The 23,009-nt window shown below is 36.1% G+C and overlaps 2 protein-coding genes and 1 non-coding gene across 3 annotated transcripts in view; all 3 read right to left on the bottom strand.

The window, feature by feature from the left end:
• Nucleotides 1-1,982: 1,982 nt before the first annotated feature.
• LOC149001911 (Haloacid dehalogenase-like hydrolase (HAD) superfamily protein) lies at nucleotides 1,983-6,549 on the bottom strand. The gene is made up of 6 exons (XM_089138200.1): nucleotides 6,142-6,549; nucleotides 5,941-6,047; nucleotides 4,265-4,373; nucleotides 4,008-4,169; nucleotides 3,754-3,927; nucleotides 1,983-2,742 (listed from the first exon to the last, which is right to left on the bottom strand). Exons 1-6 carry the CDS (start codon nucleotides 6,463-6,465, stop codon nucleotides 2,713-2,715), a joined length of 906 nt encoding a protein of 301 aa, XP_088994326.1. The 5' UTR covers nucleotides 6,466-6,549; the 3' UTR covers nucleotides 1,983-2,712.
• Nucleotides 6,550-19,860: 13,311 nt separating this feature from the next.
• TRNAG-UCC (transfer RNA glycine (anticodon UCC)) lies at nucleotides 19,861-19,932 on the bottom strand. Its single transcript has one exon. It is a non-coding gene; the product is annotated as a tRNA-Gly (tRNA).
• A 1,756-nt stretch (nucleotides 19,933-21,688) lies between these two features.
• The window catches only part of LOC149001909 (glycoside hydrolase family 2 protein), a 76,770-nt gene continuing 75,449 nt past the window's right edge, over nucleotides 21,689-23,009 (bottom strand). Inside the window, exons 17-18 of the mRNA XM_089137292.1 lie at nucleotides 22,291-22,977; nucleotides 21,689-22,120 (exon numbers count right to left, since the gene is read on the bottom strand). Of these exons, the coding sequence (XP_088993418.1) occupies nucleotides 21,950-22,120; nucleotides 22,291-22,977 (858 nt within the window). The 3' untranslated portion in view covers nucleotides 21,689-21,949. The remainder of the gene's footprint in view (nucleotides 22,121-22,290; nucleotides 22,978-23,009) is intronic.

Genomic DNA, 23,009 nt, shown 5'->3' with positions numbered 1-23,009 from the left:
GCATGAGGAGGAAACCTTATAAAGGTAAACCCTTATTATCTAACAACGGGAGAAGAGAGTCCGATAGGTAAAAGAACTCTTTATGGAGTTACTTTCCTAGAAACAACTCACAGTAGAGTCACATTCCGAATATAACTCTACTAACTTACATTATATAAACACCTTAGGTAAACACTATGAGGTAGGTATTCATATTTTGTGTGATCAATTACTTGAATTGGCTATTGAGTAGTTGAGATCATATCATTGGTACTGACTTGCTTGTCGGAGACGTACCTCGACCCCCCAAGGTCGAGCTCGTATTGTGCATGTTCGTGACAGGGAAGGACGAGCGAGATTCCGTATCAACACTACTGATGCACATTGCAATTTGTTATATGTTGCTAAGTTTTTTGCTAACAATGGTGTTTACTTAATTTCCATGCTGATTCATTTGAAATCAAGGACACTTTGAATCATCAGACAGTTGTTCAAGGCCAGAGTAACAATGGAATTTTTTTTATTTGTCTACAAGCTTGCTCTACTGTTGCTTTTGCATCTCTTCAATATTGGCATTGCCGGCTGGGTCATCCAGCCATTCGAAGAATTGTTGATGTACTTAAATCTTCTGATATAGCATACAAGGGTACTTACATAATTGTGAGGCTTGTAGTTGTGCCCACAATCATCAACTTCCATTTCCTAGGTCTGTAACTACTTGTAGAGGACCATTGGATTTGATCCATATTGATCTTTGGGGTTCTGCACCATGTAATTCTTTTGATGGATTTACTTATTACATATCTTTTGTGATCATCATATGCGATATACATAGATTTTTCCAATAAAAAGAAAATCAGATTTACTGTATGTTTTTGAGAATTTTAAGAGACAAGTTGAAAATTACTTCAATTGTACAATTAAAGCTTTCCAATCTGATGGCGGTATTGAATTCAGGGCTTTAGTTCCTCTCTTTGCATCAGCTAGTATCTCACATCGTTTGTCATGTACTTACACTCCTGCTCAAAATGGGGTGGCTAAAAGAAAGCATCGCCATATAGTGGAGTCCGGTCTATCTTTACTGTATCAGGCCGGTATGCCTTCTTGTTTCTGGACAACAACCTTCACTACAACAGTTTACTTACTAAATCGGCTTCTTCGCACTTGGTAATGTGTTACCTCTTCAAGCTCTTTTTTATGTGAAACCAGATTACAAGTCTCTTAAAATTTTTGAATGTCTCTGCTACCCTTGGCTCCGCTCCTATTCCAAGTCAAAACTAGAGCCACGATCCACAATTGTGTTTTATTGAGTTACTATTTGCAATATAAAGGATATAAGTGTTGGGATATCTCTACCAAAAAGAAGTATGTATCTAGACATGTTAAGTTTGTTGAACCAATCTTTCCATTTCAGGAGGCTCATTCTTCTCACCCTGAAGTTTGTAAGATGCAATGACATTCTCCAACTGTAAATTTGCCTTGTAACAACCCAACCCCTTCTGCATCTTGTAATTCTCCAAATGGACATAGTGAAATCATCCCTCCCCCAATAGACAATTTGGGTTCAAGGGGATATGGATGTCCTGCAAGCACAAGTCTAATGGGCCATCCATTCATGGGTTATACAAATTTTCATATTTGTAATGGGCCCATGTCACCGTTAAGATCCACGTCTTTACCAACTCCGCCAATGTTATCTGCGCCCTTGGTTGCGCCATCTAAGCCTATTGTGCTCTCCATAACTGCACTGATTGTGCTTGCTGAGCCATCCACCGTGTTGGCTTGTTCTGTTGACCCTTCTATTGTGGGTCCTACTATGTCACCGTGTTGGCTTGTTCCGTTGACCCTTCTATTGTGGGTCCTACTATGTCTCATGATAATTCTATAGTTGTGGAGCAGGTCCAATGGGAAAGGGGTAGGTTTGCCTGAGGAGGAGGAGGTCCAGCCCATTTGGAGCCCATTTGGAGATTTTATGATTGGAGAGACAAGAAGATTAGAAAAAATGGTAGTTCAGAGACACTCCCCAAATGTAACACAGCAAGAAATTTCAGTATTGTTTGGAAGGAGCAATGGAATGGAGGAAAGCATGATGCCTTGCTCCAGTTTAACCGGTTCAGTTCTAACAGTCTTTTCATCTAGTAAGCTAGATTAAACACATTACCCAGAAGAAAAGTTAAGACTTTGAGCATCTTCTGCCATCCACATCAGTGCCTGCTGCCTCTCTGCCTCATCCTTCCGGTGCATGGAAAGTAAGAAGCAAGAAGAGAGACACCATTATCCATTTTATATCTTGCAAATAGAAACAGGTCAGAAGTACTTACTAATGACTGCCTTGCATGTCCTTATGCCATGGAGAAAGGGTTCTAATTATATATTAGTCTGAATCCTCTAATTGCATGAAGAAGAATTTTCTCAACCCACATAGTTAGATTCATAACACATCTTCAATCTAATGAGTGCATATGAACCTAAATCTTCAGCCAACATGAAAGGGGTATGTTTAGAGAAACCAAAGGGCACATCATCAAATAACAATGCTTACACAGACCACATGCATTGAGAAACAAAGCCTACTTACAAAGTTCTCTCTTCCTCCAAATTTTTCCTCATTAGCTTAGTCTTCCTTCTACGACAGAGATTACACATTATTCACATACATGACAGGCAAGAGATTATGTTAACAAGCTATACAACATCAAAGCGCCATTTTTCCAAGCTGGCTGCTGGCGTTCCTCAAATGTCGACACCAATCCGTTGGGCAACCTGCATCAGATACTTCAATGAGTGTCTAGAAAAAGAAATTAAGGCTATGACTTCAAATAGAAGGTACAGCTTCAGGAATAGGCGTATAGCTGATTGGAGACCCCATTTAGTTGGGATAAGGCTATATAATTACTAGAATCCACAGCACAGAGCAACACTTCAGTATTAAAACTTCAACTTCATCTTGGAAGTCCAAACTCCATGCGGAACTTGTAGGTTGTACATGATCCAATGATCCAATGATCCAACCATTTCAAAGGCCTACCACACCACCTACCACACCAAGTCTAGCCTCTACATTGAAAAAACGCATTCACGCTTCAAGTATTTTTAGGTGATGAACCCTACACATACTGGGGTCTGCCTTCACCATTTTTGTCTACTACTACTACTAATTTATAGGATCACTCACTGCTTCTCTAACCCCTCAACCATGTAAACTTCCACATAAGCATATTTGAGGGCAAACATCAAAGAGGAAGAGGAACAAAACGCCTACAAATTGCCTCTTAATAGAATAGGGGGTCATCCACATCTTATTCAGTCTACTGTACATAGCATCTAATAGGAATATGAAGAAACATCCAGTATTACACTATAAACACTGAAAATCACATGCCCTCTGCCTTCTGCAAGATATTTCAAACTCATCCAGCACCAACCACTCACAGCCCAACAGCTTATAAGAATAAGCAACTTGTGGCCAAATCCAGTAAATGTACACAGTAAGTGTACATTGATGGCGTAGTTTACAAAAAATATGATATTAAAATGCTCTAGAAGGCAGTAGGTAAGTTTCCACCGTCAACAATGTGCCATGATGTTTTTTTTCATAGACAGGTTCCAAGGAGATTTGAACTCATAACCTCTTAATAATGATGTCTGAGCCAGCCCTTAGGGTTGGATTTGCAGTGTTTTGGTTGGAGGGGTGTGAATTACAGAAACCCAAATTATATAAACAACTATATTAGCAAATTGCAATAACATTCAGCAGACTGCAATTGTGTTTACCTCCTTGAAAGAGTGGACTTCACTTCCCCAAAGCCAAGCATCACAACCAGCATCTCTGGCACCCCATATGTCATTCCTGCGATCATCCCCCACATGTACAGCATCCTCAGGTTTTATTCCCAACAACTCACATGCTTTGAGAAATATTGTTGGGTTTGGCTTCTCTGCTGCAATCTGTCATGGAAAAAGTTAATATTTAATTCTTTGACAGAAGATTTCCAATGACCAAATTTGCCATCCAAAAATTGACTAACCTCAGCAGACACTACTACGGCATCAAACCAGTGGTCACAATTCAGAGCTTGCAAAAGAGGGCGCAGCCGTGTATCAAAGTTTGACACAACAGCCACTTTCACACCAACATCTTTGAGGGCTTTAAATACCTTCTCAGCCTCAGGGTCACAGAGGTGCCAAGCCTATGGATGTAATAGATAAAAAAGGCATTAACTACAAAGATCTGTGATATGAGGCTTTGGTACACCTGAAAAGAATTTTGATGCAGAAACCTCACCTTGTCAGTTGTATAGTAGTTATAAAGTTCTTCAAAGTACTTAGAATCTGAACATCCAGTTGACGATCTAACTATGTATTGCCAAAAGGGTCTTCCATCATCAACATATCTGCATTACAGGCAACCTCAGAAAAATATTCAAAATATCTATGTACATGAAGACGAGTTCACATTTTAATTTATTTATAAATCAAAATTGGAAGGAGTTGCATAAAACCTTCATAGCTTTCCACAGTAAATAAATGCTTAGCACACAATTTAAATTCTGTTAGCTTGAGTTACCAAGTGTACGAAGGCAGTTACCTTCTTCCCACCCAGCCCCTCATTCCACCACCCCACCCCACGAAAAAGAAAAGAAGAAGAAGGAAAAACAAAAAAAACCTCCAGTCAACAATCAACCAGACTCAGCTATACAATGGATTCCAAGTCAAAAAAGATTTGATAGCACCTGCTCAGGTTATTATACTGTCTCGAATTATTAAATATTGCATTCATAAAAATAATTTGCTGATAGTACCTCTTTTCTGTAAAGGTTGCCATAAGAAACTTTCCAACCAAAATTAAATAAGATAGGTTAAATCATTCCATCCATTTTAGCACCCGGATAATCTGGAAGCTGACATGGCATACCAGAAAGTGTTTACAATGTTCATTTACCAATGGTTGATAGACTTTCTGTGCCACTAGTCTACTTATAATGCTTGATTTATTTTCTCTGCGTAGGCATTTTTTTGTTCAAAAGTCTTCCCAACGTAGTCAGCCAGTTAGAAGTACTAATGATGGTGAATGGGTACCCAATGGTAGTAGTTTTGTGGGATTCATTGAATCTTCCATTCTTTCTATTCATTTGATATCTAATATGTAAGTAGGTATTCATCCATCAATCCATACTCAAAACCCTTTTTGTTTGAATCCCAGATTCCCATAGTTGGTGCCTACATGCCTTCACTTCTGACCAGGGGCTGGCAGACCCCCAGCTCTAGTTCTTTGGGATCAGCTCTAGTTCTTTGGGATATTTAAGCCAAAGACTTTGATCTGGTTCTTCGAATCCTTGGGTGATCCACTTGGAAAGATAACCTTGTGGAGTTCCTATCCGGTAAACCAGTGAGCTAGTACCTTGACCTTTTTTTTGCAACCCAATAAAGAATCAATTCCATGATATATTTTCTCATTGTAAATACATGCAGATTGTTGAACTTGTTCTTCCTAGCTCCAACTACAGCCAAACGAAGCATACGGACGGAAGGAAGTAGGTACTGCAGAAAGTTAGTAGATCTTTCGATTTTTATGAGGTTGGGGAAGGTTTCCCCTTCTAATAACAAAGTGACTGTTCCTGAGTTAAGTTCAATCGATAATTGAATAGAGGGACTTCTGCTCAGCACATTTAAAATCTAAAACGTTTCAGTCTTCTTTCTCGCTAGAACAGAACATGAAATGAGTTTGTTACAATTTCTACAATGAAGCAGCAAACGGAATTGGAACAAAATAGTAGAAGATTTTTCAAAGCGATGAAAATGGGTGCATGAAAAACCAAAAAGACGTATAAACGAATACAGATTAATTCTCGAATTCTCATCGAAACTCGTTGAATCCGAAACAGAAAATTAGTATAAAACAGAGAAACTAAAGAAAACCTAAATATTGTTCAAATTCAACAAGAAGAAACGAAAACAAACCTTAACCGGGATCTACCCCAAGGCTGCTCATACGCCCTTCGGTATCGATGTAATATCTCAGCCTCCGAATACTGCACTCCGTACTTCTCCCCAATCTGTCTATAAATCTACAAAACAACACCAGTGAATTATAATTTGCAAAAGAGAAAGCAGATGAGATGATCTACAAGAGTTAACCAAGAATGCATGTATCTGCTAAACCTGAGCCATGGGTTGTGATGGAACGACTAGAGTCCCGACAGCATCAACGAGCAGAGCTTTGTGAGTAATCTCACCGTACAAAGACCTTCTGTAGTCTTCATACTCCTTGGCTCCAAGAAATTCAAATCCTAATCTTCTTGGATTCACAATCTCTACTTCTTGGGTTGACGCCGAAGAAGATGAGAAAGAAGACGAGAAAGGCTTAAATGAATTTTTCTGGTTTTTCACTAAAAGGCCATTGGAGTAAAACCCAGAAAGGAAATTCGATCTCTTATCAACTAAGTTCCTCAGTAACCTAGCCATCTTTCTCCCCGTCGCAGCCATGGAAGCTTAAAATGATCTTCATGTAACAGAGAGAGAGAAAGAGAGCAAAGAGGTCTGCGTTGAGTTGGCTGTGCCAGTGTTGGGAAAGAGCACTAAGGTGGCCTAAGATATAAAGCTTGGATTGGGATGTGTATAATTCTTATTTGCCACGTTTGCCCCTGAGAATCAAAACTATTCCAGATTCTGGATATGAAGAAAATATATCGATGGATCAGATGACACGTGTCACTATGAAAATGATGCAGCTTACACTTTTCAGTACCCTTCAAACTTCAATTATGATTCATTCATTCACCAAATAAAAAATATGATTTATTCACATTTATCGAAAAAAAGAGAGAGTTTATAATTCATTCACTAATAAAAAAAATAAAAAAAAAGCCATCCATTCATTTGGGATTTTTATCCGCACCAGTACTGACAATGTCCAGTTTCTTGCTGTTGATCGTTAGATTTTCGACACGTGGCTTATTCCAATCCAATGAACAAAATTTCATTAAAAAAATAACCATTTCTAAGTGTCGGCGATTGCCTCTCCTCACCGACCAGCTCTCCGCTGGTCCACCTTCTCCATCTTCGGCTCCGGCCACACCGATGTCACCACTACTGCCTTTTTCATTTTCATCATCATCGTTCTTCATTCTCTTCTTCTTCTTCGTTCTCGTTGGCGGCGGCACCGTTGTCCCCTCCTTTTTCCAAGTACAAAAGAAAAACAACATCGTGGTCGGACTTCCACCTTCTTCTTCTTCACCGCCATCAGAAGGTCCACAACTTCAATCAGGACGGGCCATGGTCCCTCCACCATTATCGAGATTCAACCTTGTCTTCGATCTCACCTCAGGGACTTCAGTTCCCTTTGGGCTATTCGCACCCTCCTCGTCTCCTTCATCACGCTTTGGGCACTCACTGAGATCCTACGCCTCCCTCTCCTCTTCCTTTGCCACTATCCAGCCTTTGTTCATTTTTTCCCCCGCTCACCATGACGCAACAAGCCAAGCTCTGCAAGATCTACGTCGTACTTTCCTCAGGTCTCTTCGAGCCTAGATTCTATGCCACCCTCCTCTTCTTCCTCGTCAATATCTCCGTCAGGAAGAGAAACCCATCGACACCTTTGCCACTACATTCTCTATCGTCTCCGCCTGCTGCATTTCAAAGAAAAAATCGAAAGAAGAAAAATCACAGAAGCAATTGTTTGAAGATTCTTGGGGATGATGGCAAGGTCGGCGGTTCCATTGGAGTCCTCATTCTCCGATTCCCTTGGTTGCTTTTTTCCCGTTAAAGCATCAGTTGTTTTCTTCACGAAGAACAGATTCTAGCCTCAAAACCTGTAAGAAAACATCATGAAGTGATTAATAATCTCTGCAGAATCGATAAACATATATACAAACAAACCCAGATGAGCGTACTAGCTTAGGCTTGGTTCCAGAGACGTGTCAAGTCCTCTTTGAGCAAGCTGGGTCCTAAGCTTCTCCGCCCTAATCTTATTTGCCATTTCCTTCTCTGCCTCTATGGCTATGTGTCTGTGTGAAGAGAGTGATAGAGAGACAGAGAAGGGTTTTGTACACTTAAGATGAAATATTGTTTGTCGGATTAGAAGAAAAAGGCAGTGGTGGTGGTGGAGCCATCGGTGCAGCCGGAGCTGGAGAAGGTGGACGAGCGGAGAGCCGGGTGAGGAGAGGCCATCACCGATCCTTAGAGGGTTTTTTCTTTATGAAATTTTGTTCATTAGATTGGAATAAACCACGTGTTGAAAATCTAACGATCAACAGCAGGAAACCGGATGTTGTCAGTACTGGAGCGGATAAAAATTCATTCATTTGACATTTAAAAAAGCAAAAAACACTGGACATTTATTTGATTTGGACATAACTAACAATTGGGACCCACTTTCATGGGATATGAGAAAATGATACAAATTGGACCCACATGTAGGGCAGTGTTGCTGCATAAAAATGGATATGGAGACGTTACTCCCCGCCACAGTTAGCATTAATGGCATCCGTGGTAGGGGGCGTAAGTTGCGGTCCTAACCCGCCCCAAGTCCGAATAAGACTTGAGCTCAAGATTTTGGCCTAAGAGTAGTTAGGGCCAAAATATTTTAGTCTTGGCTAGGGCCAAATGCAGGCCTGATATTACTCTTTGGCTCTTGGGGCTTGCTCGACCTATCCTTGATTTTTTGCCCTGACCTTGACCCTAATTTTGGTCTTGATTGTAGTACCTGGCTCTAATTCTGTCTCTAATGCTTGATCTTAATGAATTAAGAACAAGGATAAGTATATAGTCAATTAGGGCCAAGGCCAGGACTAGGGACAACCGGACAAGGCTAGAGACATGGCCAATAAGAGACAGGGACAAGGCCAAATATAGGGCTAATTAGGGCTAGGGTCAAGGATAGGGCTAATCAGGGCTAGGGACATGACCAATCAATGCTAGGGACATAGCCAATCAGGGACATGGTCAATCAGGGCCAGAAACATGACCAATCAGAGCTAGAGACAGGGCCAATCAAGGCGAGAATGGGCTTGGCTTTGCTTTGTAGGGCTTAGGGTCAGAAACAATATCTTTGGCCCAGAATTAGGGTCAGAACGATAATTGACTTAGATTCAAATATGTAGAGCTAGGATTGGGATTGCAAAAGCCCGATCCTGTTGCAACCCTATTACCATATATATAAAAAAGTGCCCTTTTACAAAAAGAAAAAAGAAAAAGATTACATAATAGTTTTGACTTTTATATACTGTTAGGATTAAGATTAGGATTGGTTGGATTCCTATATATTTTGAAATTTTTGTTTTTTTAATGAAAGAATTTATTTAGATTAAAAGCATCACATGGATTGAGACCCATTAGCGAAAAAGATTCTTATGTATGTGAGCCTGATTCAAATGCGAGGGGTGACAGGGGTTAATAGATCATCGCAGGAAATTTATCAGGTCCATTTCCTTGTTAGAAATGTACCATCCATTTCCTTGCAGATGTGTGCCATGTGTCCAAACATCACATCAGATAGTTGAAATCCATTTATCAATCACATCAGTCAGTTAATTGATGTGATTGATAAATTGATTTCAACATCTGATGTGATGTTGGGACACATGGTACCCATCTATAAGGAAATGGATGGTCCATTTCTAACAAGGAAATGGATCTGATATTGATCCGATCATCGCCGGGAGCGAGCGGAGTTCCTTTTTACAAGGCTAGACTAATTTTGAGGATCTAATATTGCATACATATTCATGATCTGAAATCCCAAATTACCCAAAGGGATGTACGATGTTGATTATTATCTTGGATTGACATAGAAATATAGCTCTCCTCTCCCATGTAGATTTTGACAATTGAGATTAGTGGATTGTTGGCAGCCATAAATTTTCTTTCTTTTATGAGCTTCCTTTTTTTTTTTGGGGTAATACTTTTAAGAGCTTCCTACATGAAATTCATGTGTGTCTTTGTCTTCAAATTTTCTTTTATTTAGTGATTATCCCTGATTTGATTTTAACAAGAGTTGATTCCATCCAAATTATAATGCCAAAGGGATTGGACCACTTTTGCTAAACTTAATTTAATTTTCATTTGTTCTTTAATGGGCCACTATAAATCTTAATTAATCCAGTTGCCCTAGTTTGCTTTACCAATACCCTGATATTCCCAATATTATTGACCTAATCAAAGTCAATCTACAAGCGGAGGAAAGGGTTTGATACTTTGATGCTTCCAAGCCAAAAGGTGTCAATTCTGCAAAATGGTGAATTTCCAAAGCTTTGGAAGAAAGGGGAACACCTAAATACTTAAGTAGGAAGGATCCATGGGAAAAACCAAGACTATAATCAAACTCATCCACACCTTCCGGGAAAGGATTAAAAAAGTAAATAAGGGATTCTTCACAAGATCTAGTAGGAGCTTAGTTTTTTTGGTCAGCTTTCTGACTTTGATTCTTCTATTGTGCAAATCCTGGGGGAAGTGGAGAGAGGATTGGGGGAATTTGAGAAGGGGCAAACCTAGGATTGAACATGGGGGAGTGGGGCAAATAATGAGGGTTCCCTAAGGGAGCACTAATGTTTTTTCATCATACATATTGTGTGGAGCTCATTTTTGACTTTTTATTATATCCAGATGTAGACCTAGACATACAAAAAATTTAGGTATTTTTTTTATTATAGAGAATGGCATTTTTATCCTTACAAATGATCGGGAAAGAAAAGAAAAACATGATTTCAACGCTAGAAAACTAGATGCAAACCGAATCAATCATGGTAGTTAGTTACCTTACAAATTATAGATATTTCATATTTTCATGCATAATATTAAAGCAAATAAAAATAATAATAAAAAAAATCCAAAAAGAGAGACAATAAAAAAATTCAAATAAAAAGAATAATAAAAAAATAAAGAAAGAGAGAGAGAAAAAAAAATCTAAAAACAGAAAGAGAATATATGACTACGGAGAAGATTTATGACTAAACTCTAAAATTTAGCTTTTCCAACATTTCCTTAAGCTAGGTGTCAAGTGTGAGGGAAGACTAAAAGATGAGAGAATAAAGAGGAAATGAATGAAAATAGAATAAATAGAAAGAAATTTTAGGGATTATTAAAAGTTCTTTCTAATTTGGATTTAATGTATTCTTCCTTAAAAATATGATTTTAATTGTAACTATTAATTAATTATGGAGAATGATAGGTGGTTGAACTCGCAATTTTCAAATGAAAAAAGGGGTAATCAATTCATAATTTATACTCATTATTTTTAATTTTAAAAATTATTTCTAATATGGGAGAAGGGGGCAAATAAGATATTTTGCATGTGAAAAGAGGGGGGAAAAATAATAATAAGGGGGCTAACCATTTTTTTTAAAAAAATCGAATATAAATTAAGATTTGTGAAGTTTTTTTTTACACATGTAGTTTCGCCCCCGAATCTGAGTCTTCATGAAGATGAATTAGGATTCTTTGATTTTTTTGATAAATAGATTCTTTTAATGCCAAAGAAATTGAACTAGAATGATGATTAAGAACATAAAGTATACGCTTAAGGTGTTGTTCAATTGGCAAAATATCAGTACCTCATAGTATGAGTTTTGGAATTCGAATCCTCTTAACGCCCCTTATATTTGAATTATATGTAAAGACTATTCACTAAAGATGTAATCAAGGTGCACAAAAGCTAACTTGGACAAACCTCAGTTTAAAAAAAAATAAATAAATTAAGTATTACCTACTGGTCCTATGTAACATTAATTAACAATAACCCTATAATATAATCAATTATAAACAATAACCATTATGACCGGTAGTTACAAGCAAACCCATTGATAGGACATCTAAAGTCAATTCCAAATTAATTTCTTAATAACCCCCCCCCCCTTTTTTTTTTTAATTTCTTATTAAACTTCACTTTAGTAAAATCTCATATTGTGAATAGTGAGTGGTCTTAAGGTATGAGGAATTGAAATTATGATTCCATGCTTTCTTGGATGATTATTCTTTATCCATTCGATTACCCTCTTGAGGTTGATATAAATGATTTTTTTTTTTTAAATGAGATTTGTCTAGACTGAATTATGTGTATGTTGAGTATATCCTTAAGATAGTAACTATACATTTAAGTGGATGCCAAGGAGATTCAAACCCTTAACCTTATACTATAAGGCAACCGTCTTTCTCAACTAAACCAATTCCTTGAGATTTGATATATATGATTATGAATATACTAATTGGGTTGACGTTTACTCAAAAAAAACTATGTTGGGTTTACAATTTTTTTTTTGGCAAAAGGGCTGCAAATTAAGAGTGGGAGTGCTTGTTTTGTGCAAACTAACAAGGAAGACTATTATCCTTTACCCTACATGTTAACATTTGTGTTTGTCCTCAAAAATATTTATACAGTGTCTTCCTTTTATCATTGCATTTTCCATTTGCATTATAATCCTAAACTAAATTTGAAAATATATGAATAATAGTATGTATCATTGCTAGTATGAAAATATATGAATAATAGACGACAAATCTATTCTAAATTATCGATGCATTTTGTAGAGTTGAAGAAAGATGCATCCAAGAGTTTTTTTTTTTTCTTTTCTTTTTTTGTGTTTGTGCATAAATTTCATTCACAATGAGCGACAAATCTATTGTGAATTAATTATTTTTTTTTGGAATGAAACCCTTATTGAATGTGTTACTGTACATTTGAGCATTTTAACAAATAATAACTATTAGAAACATAATAATAAATGACACATGGCAATAAATAATGATTATAGTAGGTAATAAATACTTGTTATTATTATTACTGGTATTATCAGGAGAGATGGTTATTTTAAGTTTTCAATTATAGAATTGCTTTTATTTATTTATATAAAAATTTTTTGTGTATTATCAGGACAGATGATGGTTATTTTAAGTTTTCAATTATAGAATTATTTTTATTTTTGTAATTTTAAAATATACATTGTATAAATAAACTTATGGATGGCCATTGGAGGAGTAGTAGGATGGTTAGGAACTTGCTTCTCAGTGGAGAGGTCATGGGTTCAGCTCCCACCGGCGGCATATGTAATATCCCTATCCCTATATATAAAAAGCGCATTTGTACAAAAAAAAAAAAAAAAAACTTATGGATGAGATTCGAGAATAATGATACTTGCGATTAGAACAATGATGTGATGTCGTGGTGCGCGCAAGCTGGCCTGATGAACCTCAGTTCCAAAAAAAAAAAACGATGATTTGATGTGACATGTTAAATATTGAAGTTTATTTTTGAAGGTCACCTTCGAGTTTGAACATCTTCCCCACCTATAGAAAACAAAAGTGGGTGAGCTTGATTAATGAAAAAGGTGTAAATGGAAGGAAGACCACTTTATTCCACAAATATCGATCACAAATATTTTTTTGATAATAAATATTAATCAAAATATTGTAGAAGGAAAATGATTGAAAAGTTTGAGATGTAAACGAGTGGATAATAGCTAAGAAAAGTCAAACAGAAATAAGAGTAGGTCGAATTTGAACATATCCAATAATTGATGCAGACAGACATGTCTGTGGATTAGAAAATTAGAGAACTAATCATCTTTGATGAGAGGGAATCACCTTATCAGTGTTCAAAGATAAATCTCCTCTATATTAATTATATAAAAGCTCCCCTGAGGATGTAGTGTGGTGCGCGCAAGCTAGCCCGGATGAACCTTGGATCCAAAAAAAATCTCCTCTAAATATGGGATGAGAAATTACTGATTTCATACAAAGCTTACGTCAGTATTTGTCAAATTCAAACTCACCCCTTTATGCTTAACCAACTGAACAACTCAGATATTTCAACAAAAACAAACAAACAAACAAAATGAGAGAAAATTGATAGATTGCATTATTGAGATGGGATCTCATCACCATCTACATCTTCAAAACATTATTGTATGTGAATAATTCAATCTTATTTAGTCATACTAGGTATAATGTCAAAATTACATGTCTTTTTCTTCCCATAGTTATTATAGGTATACCACAGACTCTTGTAGTTTCTTCAATTTAGGTTAAATCACTTCACCCTATAAAAGTGTCCATAAGCTTCTCTTGAATATCGCATGCCACCTCAAATGGCTTTCTATAGCTTTTCATTACTAGATCTTCATTAGTTTTGCATTCATCCATCTTGATATACTCATTTTAACTACATTGAGAAGTCTTGCTTTCTAAATTTGCCATTAACAGATTGGCAATGATGTGGCTTTTCGTTGTTCATAGAATCCGATGGGCTGCATATCTTTCAAATAGAACAAATAAAATCTTGAAATAGAGAACTTGTAAGCTCAACAATATTGAGATTTGAGACACAATGGAGAAGCTTTCTAGCATGCTTTAGCATGATTGCTAGCAGATACATATGAGAGAGAGCTGTGCATGCACATATGACATTGTATATATAAAATCCTAATTTGATAAAAAAAAAAAAATTCGTCAAGAAAAGTTTATTTATCCATAAAAGATTGTTAATTTGGTAACCCTTATAATTTTTTTTTTTTGGTGTCTGAGGTTCATCAGGGCCAACTTTTTGCACACCTCGATTATAATGTTGCTTATCCAAAATCGTACTTGTATCATTTTTTATTGAAAATATTATCTTTAGCATTGAAAAGGGAAACATATTCCTAATGAATTATCAATTATCTTGTCATATTTTGACTCATGTTCATATTTGGCAAAAAATTCAACAACAGATTAACATGTTCAGATTATCAAGATGGAAAAATTCAACAACAGATTAACATGTTAACCTTATCAAGATGGCTATGCAGTTTTTGTCACACAAGCAAGATCTATATAATAGTTTTGACTTTTATATAGGGTTTAGGGTTAGAGTAGGATTGGGATCCTTTTAGTAAGTTTTTGCAAAATTTAAAAAAAAAATATCTTTTAAATGAAACAATTTTATTAGGTCAAATGCATCATATGGATTGAGACCCTTTAGCTTATTTTAAAAAACAGTATACTAGTCCCTAATACCTTCCTCAAAGTCAAGGGACCTTCCAAGGAGCTTGATTTTGAAGGAAGAAAACAAAATCGAGATAGGAATAATCCTTTGGTCAAGATATTAGTTGGCTGATCAACAATAGAAAGATAACGAACAAGAAGATCCTTCTTGGCCTCCTTGTCTTGCACAAAGTGAAAATCAATTTCAATGTATTTGGTGTGTTCATGAAAAATAGGATTGACAAAAAAACAAGTCGCCCCAATGTTGTCACACCAGAGAGTAGGGGAACCAGTCAAACCAATACCCAATTCAAGATAACAAAGACCGAATCCAAGACACCTCCGTAGTAGCTGCTGCTAGAGCACGATACTCACTCTCAGTACTAGACTTGGACAATAGTAGTCTGTTTGTGAGATTGCCAGGAGACAGATTTCTGCCAAAAAAGATCAAGTAACCATCTTGAGACTTTTTATCATTTGAGCAACATGTCCAATCAACATCAATATAAGCCTCAAGAGTGCTAGTGGAAGAAGGAGTAATATGTAATCCATAGATAATGGTACCCTTAAGATACCGCAGGAGTCTCATAAGAGCCCCAAAATGCTCATTAGTTGGAGAAGGCATAAATTGACATAACTTGTTAATAGAAAAGGAAAGAGATTTGGATGAGTCAACGTAACATATTGGAGAGCATCCACCAGACTGTGATACAAAGTTGGATTAGTTAAAGGAGTATCCCCTTCTTTTGACAGCTGCACGAAAGCTGCTAAGGGTGTGGAAATAGGCTTAGCATCAGCCATGGTAGCCCGATCTAAAAGACCACTAATGTAGCGTTGTTGAGACAACAAATGCTCAAATCCATACAAATGAGCTCAATACCCAAGAAGAAATGAGTTAGGCCAAGGTCCTTCAAAGTAAACTTAGAGGACAAAGTTGTGAGAAAAGTAGCAGTCACAACCGAAGGTGGACCAGTGACCAAAATGTCATTGACATAAACTATAAGATATATAAAGGATTTGTCTTTTTTTTTTTGGTAGGAAGTTAATCCATTCAACTAGAGGGAAAAACATGTGGGGACACAACTAGGGTCGTCCAACCACGGAGTGGAAATAGGCCAACATGTCTCTTCCGGGATAGACATGGCCACCTTTGCTAGACTATCGGCCATTACATTGGCCTCTCTAGGAACAAAAGAGAAATTGGCTGCAAGGAGCCAAAATCTGAGATCACCGCTTGAGAAGTCAAAGGGGCCGGCTTGGAGGGTACTTTTAAACGTGACTAAGCGTGCTGTTAAAGAAGTGGACTGAAACAGAGCATCGACTGAAACAGAACCATCCTCGACTCCTCCGTCAGTGAGTGTTAGTTAATCTCCTCTCAGTGAGTGTTTACCACCGATCACCGGCCTTGTTTTCTTTTAGGCCAATCCATGGCCTATCGAAATCCTCATGGAGGTCGTCCTACTAGGGCGGATGTCCCGCTGGCCCATCTTGACAAGCAACTTGGGACATTGGTTCTTCTTCACAACAGGAAGTTCCAGATGCAGGAACATCTCGCAGAACTAACTGAAGAATGCCATTATTCAAAGAAGATGATGAAGCAGGAATAGTAGTAGATGATGCGTCTCCAATGGATTTAGGATTATCTTTTGAAAAGTGCTTGGTTGGTTTGCTTACCCAAGGGAGACTGTATTGTCGACAAGCCATTGAAGATGCAATGCTGCTTGCGTGGAATTTTAAGTACCCTGTTGAAGCAATAATGAAGGAAAAACACCTATATGAATTCCATTTCCAACATGCAATGGATTTACAAAATGCTTTGGCTGAGGGTCCATGGACCGTTTCAAGGAATTTAATAGTTCTGGAGAAATGGAATCCACAAGGTAAGTGGAGCTTTAACTTTGTGGAGTTTTGGGTTCAACTTCAAGGCCTCCCTTAGGCTAAATATTCACCGATCACGACTAGCGGAGAAAATGGAACACACCACGAGTGATGGTGATCCAAAGCACCAGTTTGGAAAATCGGTATTGTACCTGCGTTGTCGGATAACTTTAGATATCTCCCATCCTCTGCGAGATTCAATCCCTGTAACAAGAAAGTCAGGAGAAGAGATTCAAGCCACAATACTCTATGAGCGATGGCCCATTTTTTGCTATATCTGTGGAATTATCGGCCACAAGGAAGAACGTTGTGAATTTAGGAATTTGGTAATTCATCTCTCAGAAGATGCAGATGCAGATGCAGATCGGAATCGCTTGCCGGAATACTCGAATCAGGGCAAAAGAATAAACACGAGTTGGTTTGAAGAAAACAAAACCAAGTGAGAGCAAATAAGTGCTCAAACACTAAAACTAAGTGCAAGGTGCCTGCTTCAAACCATACAAAGAACGTTGAGGTTTGCAACTATGAAATAGATATTGGGAATCAATAAGTTTGATTTCTTTGGTCTATAACTTTCTGATTTTGATTATTTTATTATCCTACAGAATCTAAAGAAGATAAATTAAGGTCCTCTTAATTTCTTTTGGAAGCTAGAATCTTTTGATGGTAAAGAAATGAATAGAATATAATGACTAAGAATATTAGGTACAAGCTACCAGTCTCACGTAATATAAATAAATAAATAAAATGACCATTATGATTGTAGTATAGTTATAAGCAGGCCCACTGATAAGACAACTCCAAATTATTTTTTTCTGGTAGAAAGGCAACCCCCAAAATAATTTCTTATTAACTTTTCCTTCAAAATTAACCCATCTTGTGAAGAATACTAAAGATTCTATAGTCCTAAAGATATTGAGGTGTTGAACGCTTGAACACAAGACCTCATATTTCTTTAGATGATTGTTCCTAGTCAATTCGATCATCCGTTGATATAAATGATTTCTTAGTACTTGATGTTCAAAAGTAATGGTATGCATGTATTAGTGAAGTTTAATTTTGAGATTGAGGGGCACTTGTAATTTATTATATTTGTTATTATATGTCTTTAAAGAAAAAAAATTTAAATTTTAATTTTTTAATTTTTATTATTATTTTTTATCTGAGGTTCATTGCATAGCTTGCTACATCCTGAGTAGTTGTTTTTTTTTTTTTTTTTAATATAATTTAATATAGAATATGGTTTTGTCCTTGATCCCAAGGAGATCCAGTCTCTTGACCTCATAGTATGATTCGTTGATCTATCGTCGAAGATGTTTACACGATGTCTTAGTTTTACCATTAAACCTTTCGTTCGTATTGTAAACCTAATCTAGTTTAAAAACATGTATGAGTGTTTATGTATATCATTACTCATTTGTATACATACTGAATTATTTATGTCTTTTTTGTAGAGTTGAAGAAAAATGCCTCCCTAAAGTTTTTTTTCCTTTTCTTTTTAATTGAATATATATTCACATTGAACTTATTGTTGATTTGACAACATCTAATGAGCCCTTGACATTGCTATATTATATGATATTCCAAGTCCCCAAAACATCTTTTACTTGGGGTTCTTCTGTTTTTGTAAACACCATCTCTTTTTATTCTATCTTTATGTTATTTTATTTTTATAAGCAACACTTATTCTAACTTTATTTTGTTTATTATGTTCTCTAATTTTATAAGCACAATTTTTCTCATGATTTTTTACCCCTAAGATATACCCATTTCTCTCATGACAAACATAAGATTAGGTTGACTTACTTTAATAATCAATAAAATATTTTTAAAATTACAATAACATATTAAAATACTTTTATAATGGTCAAATACCCTTACTAACTAATACATTTTTAATTTTATAAACTCATGATATTAATTAAAAGAAATAGGTTAACTATAATAAAAATAAACAGTACCCGCCAATGGAGGGTTAGTACTTAGTAGGATAGTTGGGAACTTAATTTCTCGGTGCAGATGTCGTGGGTTCAATCCTGTTGGTGGCATATGTAATATCCCCACCTAGAATTATATATATATAAAACAAAGTACCTTGGCAATACACTTTTGATCTCATTAACTCGATAAGTGAGATAAACTTTTCTTGGATATAATAAAAAAGATACATGAGATAATTAAGAAGTACGGGCTACCTTGAATCCAGATCACTCTCGAGTTTGAACCTCTAAACCCACTCATAAAAAACAAAAATAGATGAGTTGCTTGATTGCTGAAAAAGTGTAAAGGAAAAACCATTGTATTATATTAATCAAAATACAATGGAGAAAAAAATAGTTAAAAAGATTGTGATAGGAAAAAGTAGATAAACGACAAGAAAAACAAAAAAGAAGTAAGAGTGGGATTGAATCTGAACATATCGAATAATTGTGGAGAAATGAGCTATGGATTAAACATTTAGAAGATTCATCATGTTTGGCAGAAAAAAAAGGTTCACTTTGTTAGTGTTTTGTGATACACCACTTCTAAATATATGATGAGACGAATGACAAAAGAATCACTGAAATTCCATATAAAAACTTACGTCAAGATTAGTTGAATTCCAACCTCACCTTCTATCCTTTACACCGCAAACATAACCAGGACATTTCAACAAGAAAAAACAAAAAAAACAAAGGGAGAATATTAGTAAATTGCATTATTATGATGGGATCTAGTCACCATTCACAGCAGAATTTGTTGTTCCTTGTGTCTTTATTGCTTTTTCTCTTTTTATTTATTTTTTATATGTCTTTGTTTGCTTACAATAAAAAAGATTTTTTTTGGTAAAATTAAATTTTTTTAAAATTGATAAATATTACAATATTACACCCATTTGGTTCCATTAGAATCTTTCATATGTCCTTATTAAAAAGTCATAATCTTTTCTTTTTCTTGAATGGATGTTTGTTAAAATAAAAGATTTCTATTATATGATATTGCATTATGTAAAGATCAAATGGATATAAGTATTTGGAAGTTCACAAATGAAAGAATACAAATTGAAGCTAATGCGTCTGCCGGGAGTCGAACCCGGGTCTATTGCTTGGAAGGCAATTATCCTAACCGTTGGACTACAAACGCTTGGTGATAAAAGTCAAGAACTACTTTAAAATAATTACGTCTAGCTCTAGAAAATCTCATGCTTATATCTCTGAATTTTTCACTTTAGTGGTGTGGAAGAAGTCCATATATTTCATACAATATAACATAAAAATAAACAAACAAAAATTCAATCTTATTTCAATTGTATGAAGTAAGCTAAATATACCTTTGCTTATAAATCAGTTGTATTCAAGTTTATATTGGATACAAGGTCTACAACATGTCTTTTTTCGCGTTAGTTATTTTTAAGTATACCACCTGTAAGTTTCTTCACTTTAGTTTTATATCATTTCTCTATGAAGGAGCATTTTAGGCTTCTCCTGAACTTGCCATGCAACCTCAAATGGTTTCTGTAGCTTTTCACTTAGAAGCTGCTTTCCAACCAATTCTATTCATTTGTATTGCAATATTGCCCTCATCCATCTCGATATACTAATTTTACTTGCATTGAGTTCAGCTACTTAATATTTTACATGGCCATCTATAATATTTTCTTTTGAGTTCTAGAGGAATTTGTCGATCCCACAATTTTTCAATGCACATCTTAACTTCATTAATTAAATTTTTACTTTTTGTAAAATTATTCTCTGTCACTTTGTTTATGGTTTTTGTGTCCTTTGCGTCAAATTTCACCACCTCATGTCAACGACTCAATATCCATCTTAGTGTAATCAAAGTTACATATCAAATACCCCTTTGGTCTTGATTCTACTTGTCTTATAACTTTTTGATGCCAACACTGATTTCCATAATTTTAATTTGATATTAATTCCTATTTGTCTCATGTACCAAAACAATATCATCAAAAAATTTAAAGGACAACATGCTTTGTTATCTTAATAAAGTTTTCTTCTTAATTTATATATATATAAAAAAATAGAGGAGCATTGTTGGCTTTAGATAAATTAATAATTAATCTATTGTCTCCTTGAAGACCGAATTAGGGTTTACAAAATCCTTGACAAGTTGGCCTTGATTGGCCCTATCCTTGACAAAAAATGTTTTCATTCACCATTGTTCGATAAATTAATATCCCATTCAAAACTTATTAATAAGTAAATCAATAGTAATAGTAATAAAAAAAATGGTATTTAGTTACAAACATAACTATCTATCATTGATAAGTTGATAAGTTTTTTTGAGATCCCACATTGGAAGCAATTGAAAGATGTCAATATTTTGAGAATTAAAAATAATTTAAGTCAAACTTCAAGGGGTCCAAATAAAAATTACCCTAAAAAATAATATAAAAATTAAACCCATTGTCTAATATGATCAAAATGACTCAAGGTCAAAAATAAGGCTTATATCATGGTTAATATGAAGATTAGGATAAAAATTAAAAATAAGATCATGATTAAGATTAAGATTAAGGACAAAATTAACATCAAGATTTTTGCCAAAAGGGCTAAAATCAAGACTAGGGAACGGGCCCAACGGGCCAAAGAATAATCCCAACCTGCCCTTGGCCATAGTCAGGACTAGAATATTTTGGCCCTGACTTGCCACCTTGAGGGCCAAAATCTTGAACCCAAGCCCCATTTGGGCTTAGGGCAAAGTCAGGGTGGGTCAGGGCCGCTAGGGGCAAACTTGCACCCCTAAGACACTAGGAGTTCATATGGGATGCTCTCTTCCCATTCAGAACTTAGAATCTTGATATTGCGTAACGTTTAAGATTTTCAAAGGTCGGGCTATCAGCCAGACATATTCTACAAGGCATGAAACCAAAGAAAACTGTTCAAAGTGAAGATTCAATAACAGAACTACTGAATCTGTCAACATCATAACATCATCTGGAGGAAAGGTAACTCCGGATAAAAGCATAGTATGTGATTGAAGTGAAGGGTTAAATTACAAAACTAATAGAACATTGTAAAGACAACAACCTCAGTTGGTGGAGGAAGACCCAGTCAAAACTACTAAACCTCCAATACCAGCCATGGAAATTCTTGAAAACCCACTATCTTCATTCAAGAAAATTGTAAATTAACAGCAATCAATTTGGAAGCTGGGATTCGTAGATGTCAAAACAAGATTTGCCAGTGGTAATTGGGGACAACCTCAAAGAGAACGAGTAGGGCACCGGAGGAACTAGATACTTATCATGGACACAAGGAGACCAACTGTCATCCCCTGCCAAGCCCATGTGCTTATGGTCAAGATGCACCTGCAACATTACAGTTTCATAACGCCAATGAGTGCTGTAGAAAATAAAGAACTTGGCAACTTAGCGCATCAAACCTAGTGGTCATTCTTAATCCAAACATTCAAAAATACGTCTACCAAAATGATGTAGAACTCAAAATGCAGACCAGTGAATAGAAAAAAAGATACTACCTCAATGTCGTCCCCCTTGACAAGTTTTTCGTTGTGTGTTGCCCTATCAAGCTCAGCTGTACTGTAGTAACTTGCATTCAGTTGCATAGGTGGAGAACTTCCATAAATGGATGAAAAAATTCCAACACCATCCTTGTTTTGAAATGCTGCCCATCTGACATCTGCTCGACCTGAACATTCCCCAGGAACTATGTATGGCACATGCATGTCATCCACATTCTGCTGATATACCCCAACCTGGGCAGCTTCTTTTCTATCAGGATAGCATTCAAATGGCCCTCTTCCATACCACTTTATCTGGTCCAATGATTTGTCTACGTGAAATTCAACTCCAATGCGTGGCAAAGGTGGCAGATCAGATCTTGGCTCTGCTTTGCAATCCACTATCACATCTCCACTACCATATATGGTGTAAGTCATTTCAAACTTACAAATGGCTTTTGATATTTCAGATCCAGAAGTGTCTTCCTGACTCTTTGGGATACCAAGATAGACCACCGTGACTTCCGCCGTATGATCATTAATTTTCTGTAAATTACACCTTTCAGTATGAAAGAATATATTATCAAGTGTGGCAGCCTTCCACTTGGAAGCGTAGCTACTCGACCCTCCCCCCTTGTCATTATCTGTTGGTGCCCTCCATAGGCATGGGAGTATGCCTTTACTCATAACAGGAATTCCTTCAACCTGAAAGCCATCATAACATTTTAGAAACTAAT

The sequence above is a fragment of the Hakea prostrata genome, chromosome 10 (assembly GCF_041222555.1).
Source record: "Hakea prostrata isolate BN-2017 chromosome 10, UWA_Hpros_2, whole genome shotgun sequence".
In the NCBI taxonomy this organism is placed as follows: Eukaryota; Viridiplantae; Streptophyta; class Magnoliopsida; order Proteales; family Proteaceae; genus Hakea; species Hakea prostrata.
Note: the sequence above shows the minus strand (reverse complement) of the source record. Positions and strands in the feature narration are given on the sequence as shown.

What these genes read in the sequence shown, in the direction of transcription:
- LOC149001911 (XM_089138200.1), bottom strand. Translation starts at nt 6,465, where the DNA reads ATGGCTGCGACGGGGAGAAAGATGGCTAGGTTACTGAGGAACTTAGTT. An exon ending in CATCACAACCCATGGCTCAG is followed by an intron (nt 6,048 to 6,141) that starts GTTTAGCAGATA and finishes GTTGTTTTGTAG; the next exon opens with ATTTATAGACAGATTGGGGA. An exon ending in TGGGGTAGATCCCGGTTAAG is followed by an intron (nt 4,374 to 5,940) that starts GTTTGTTTTCGT and finishes CCTGTAATGCAG; the next exon opens with ATATGTTGATGATGGAAGAC.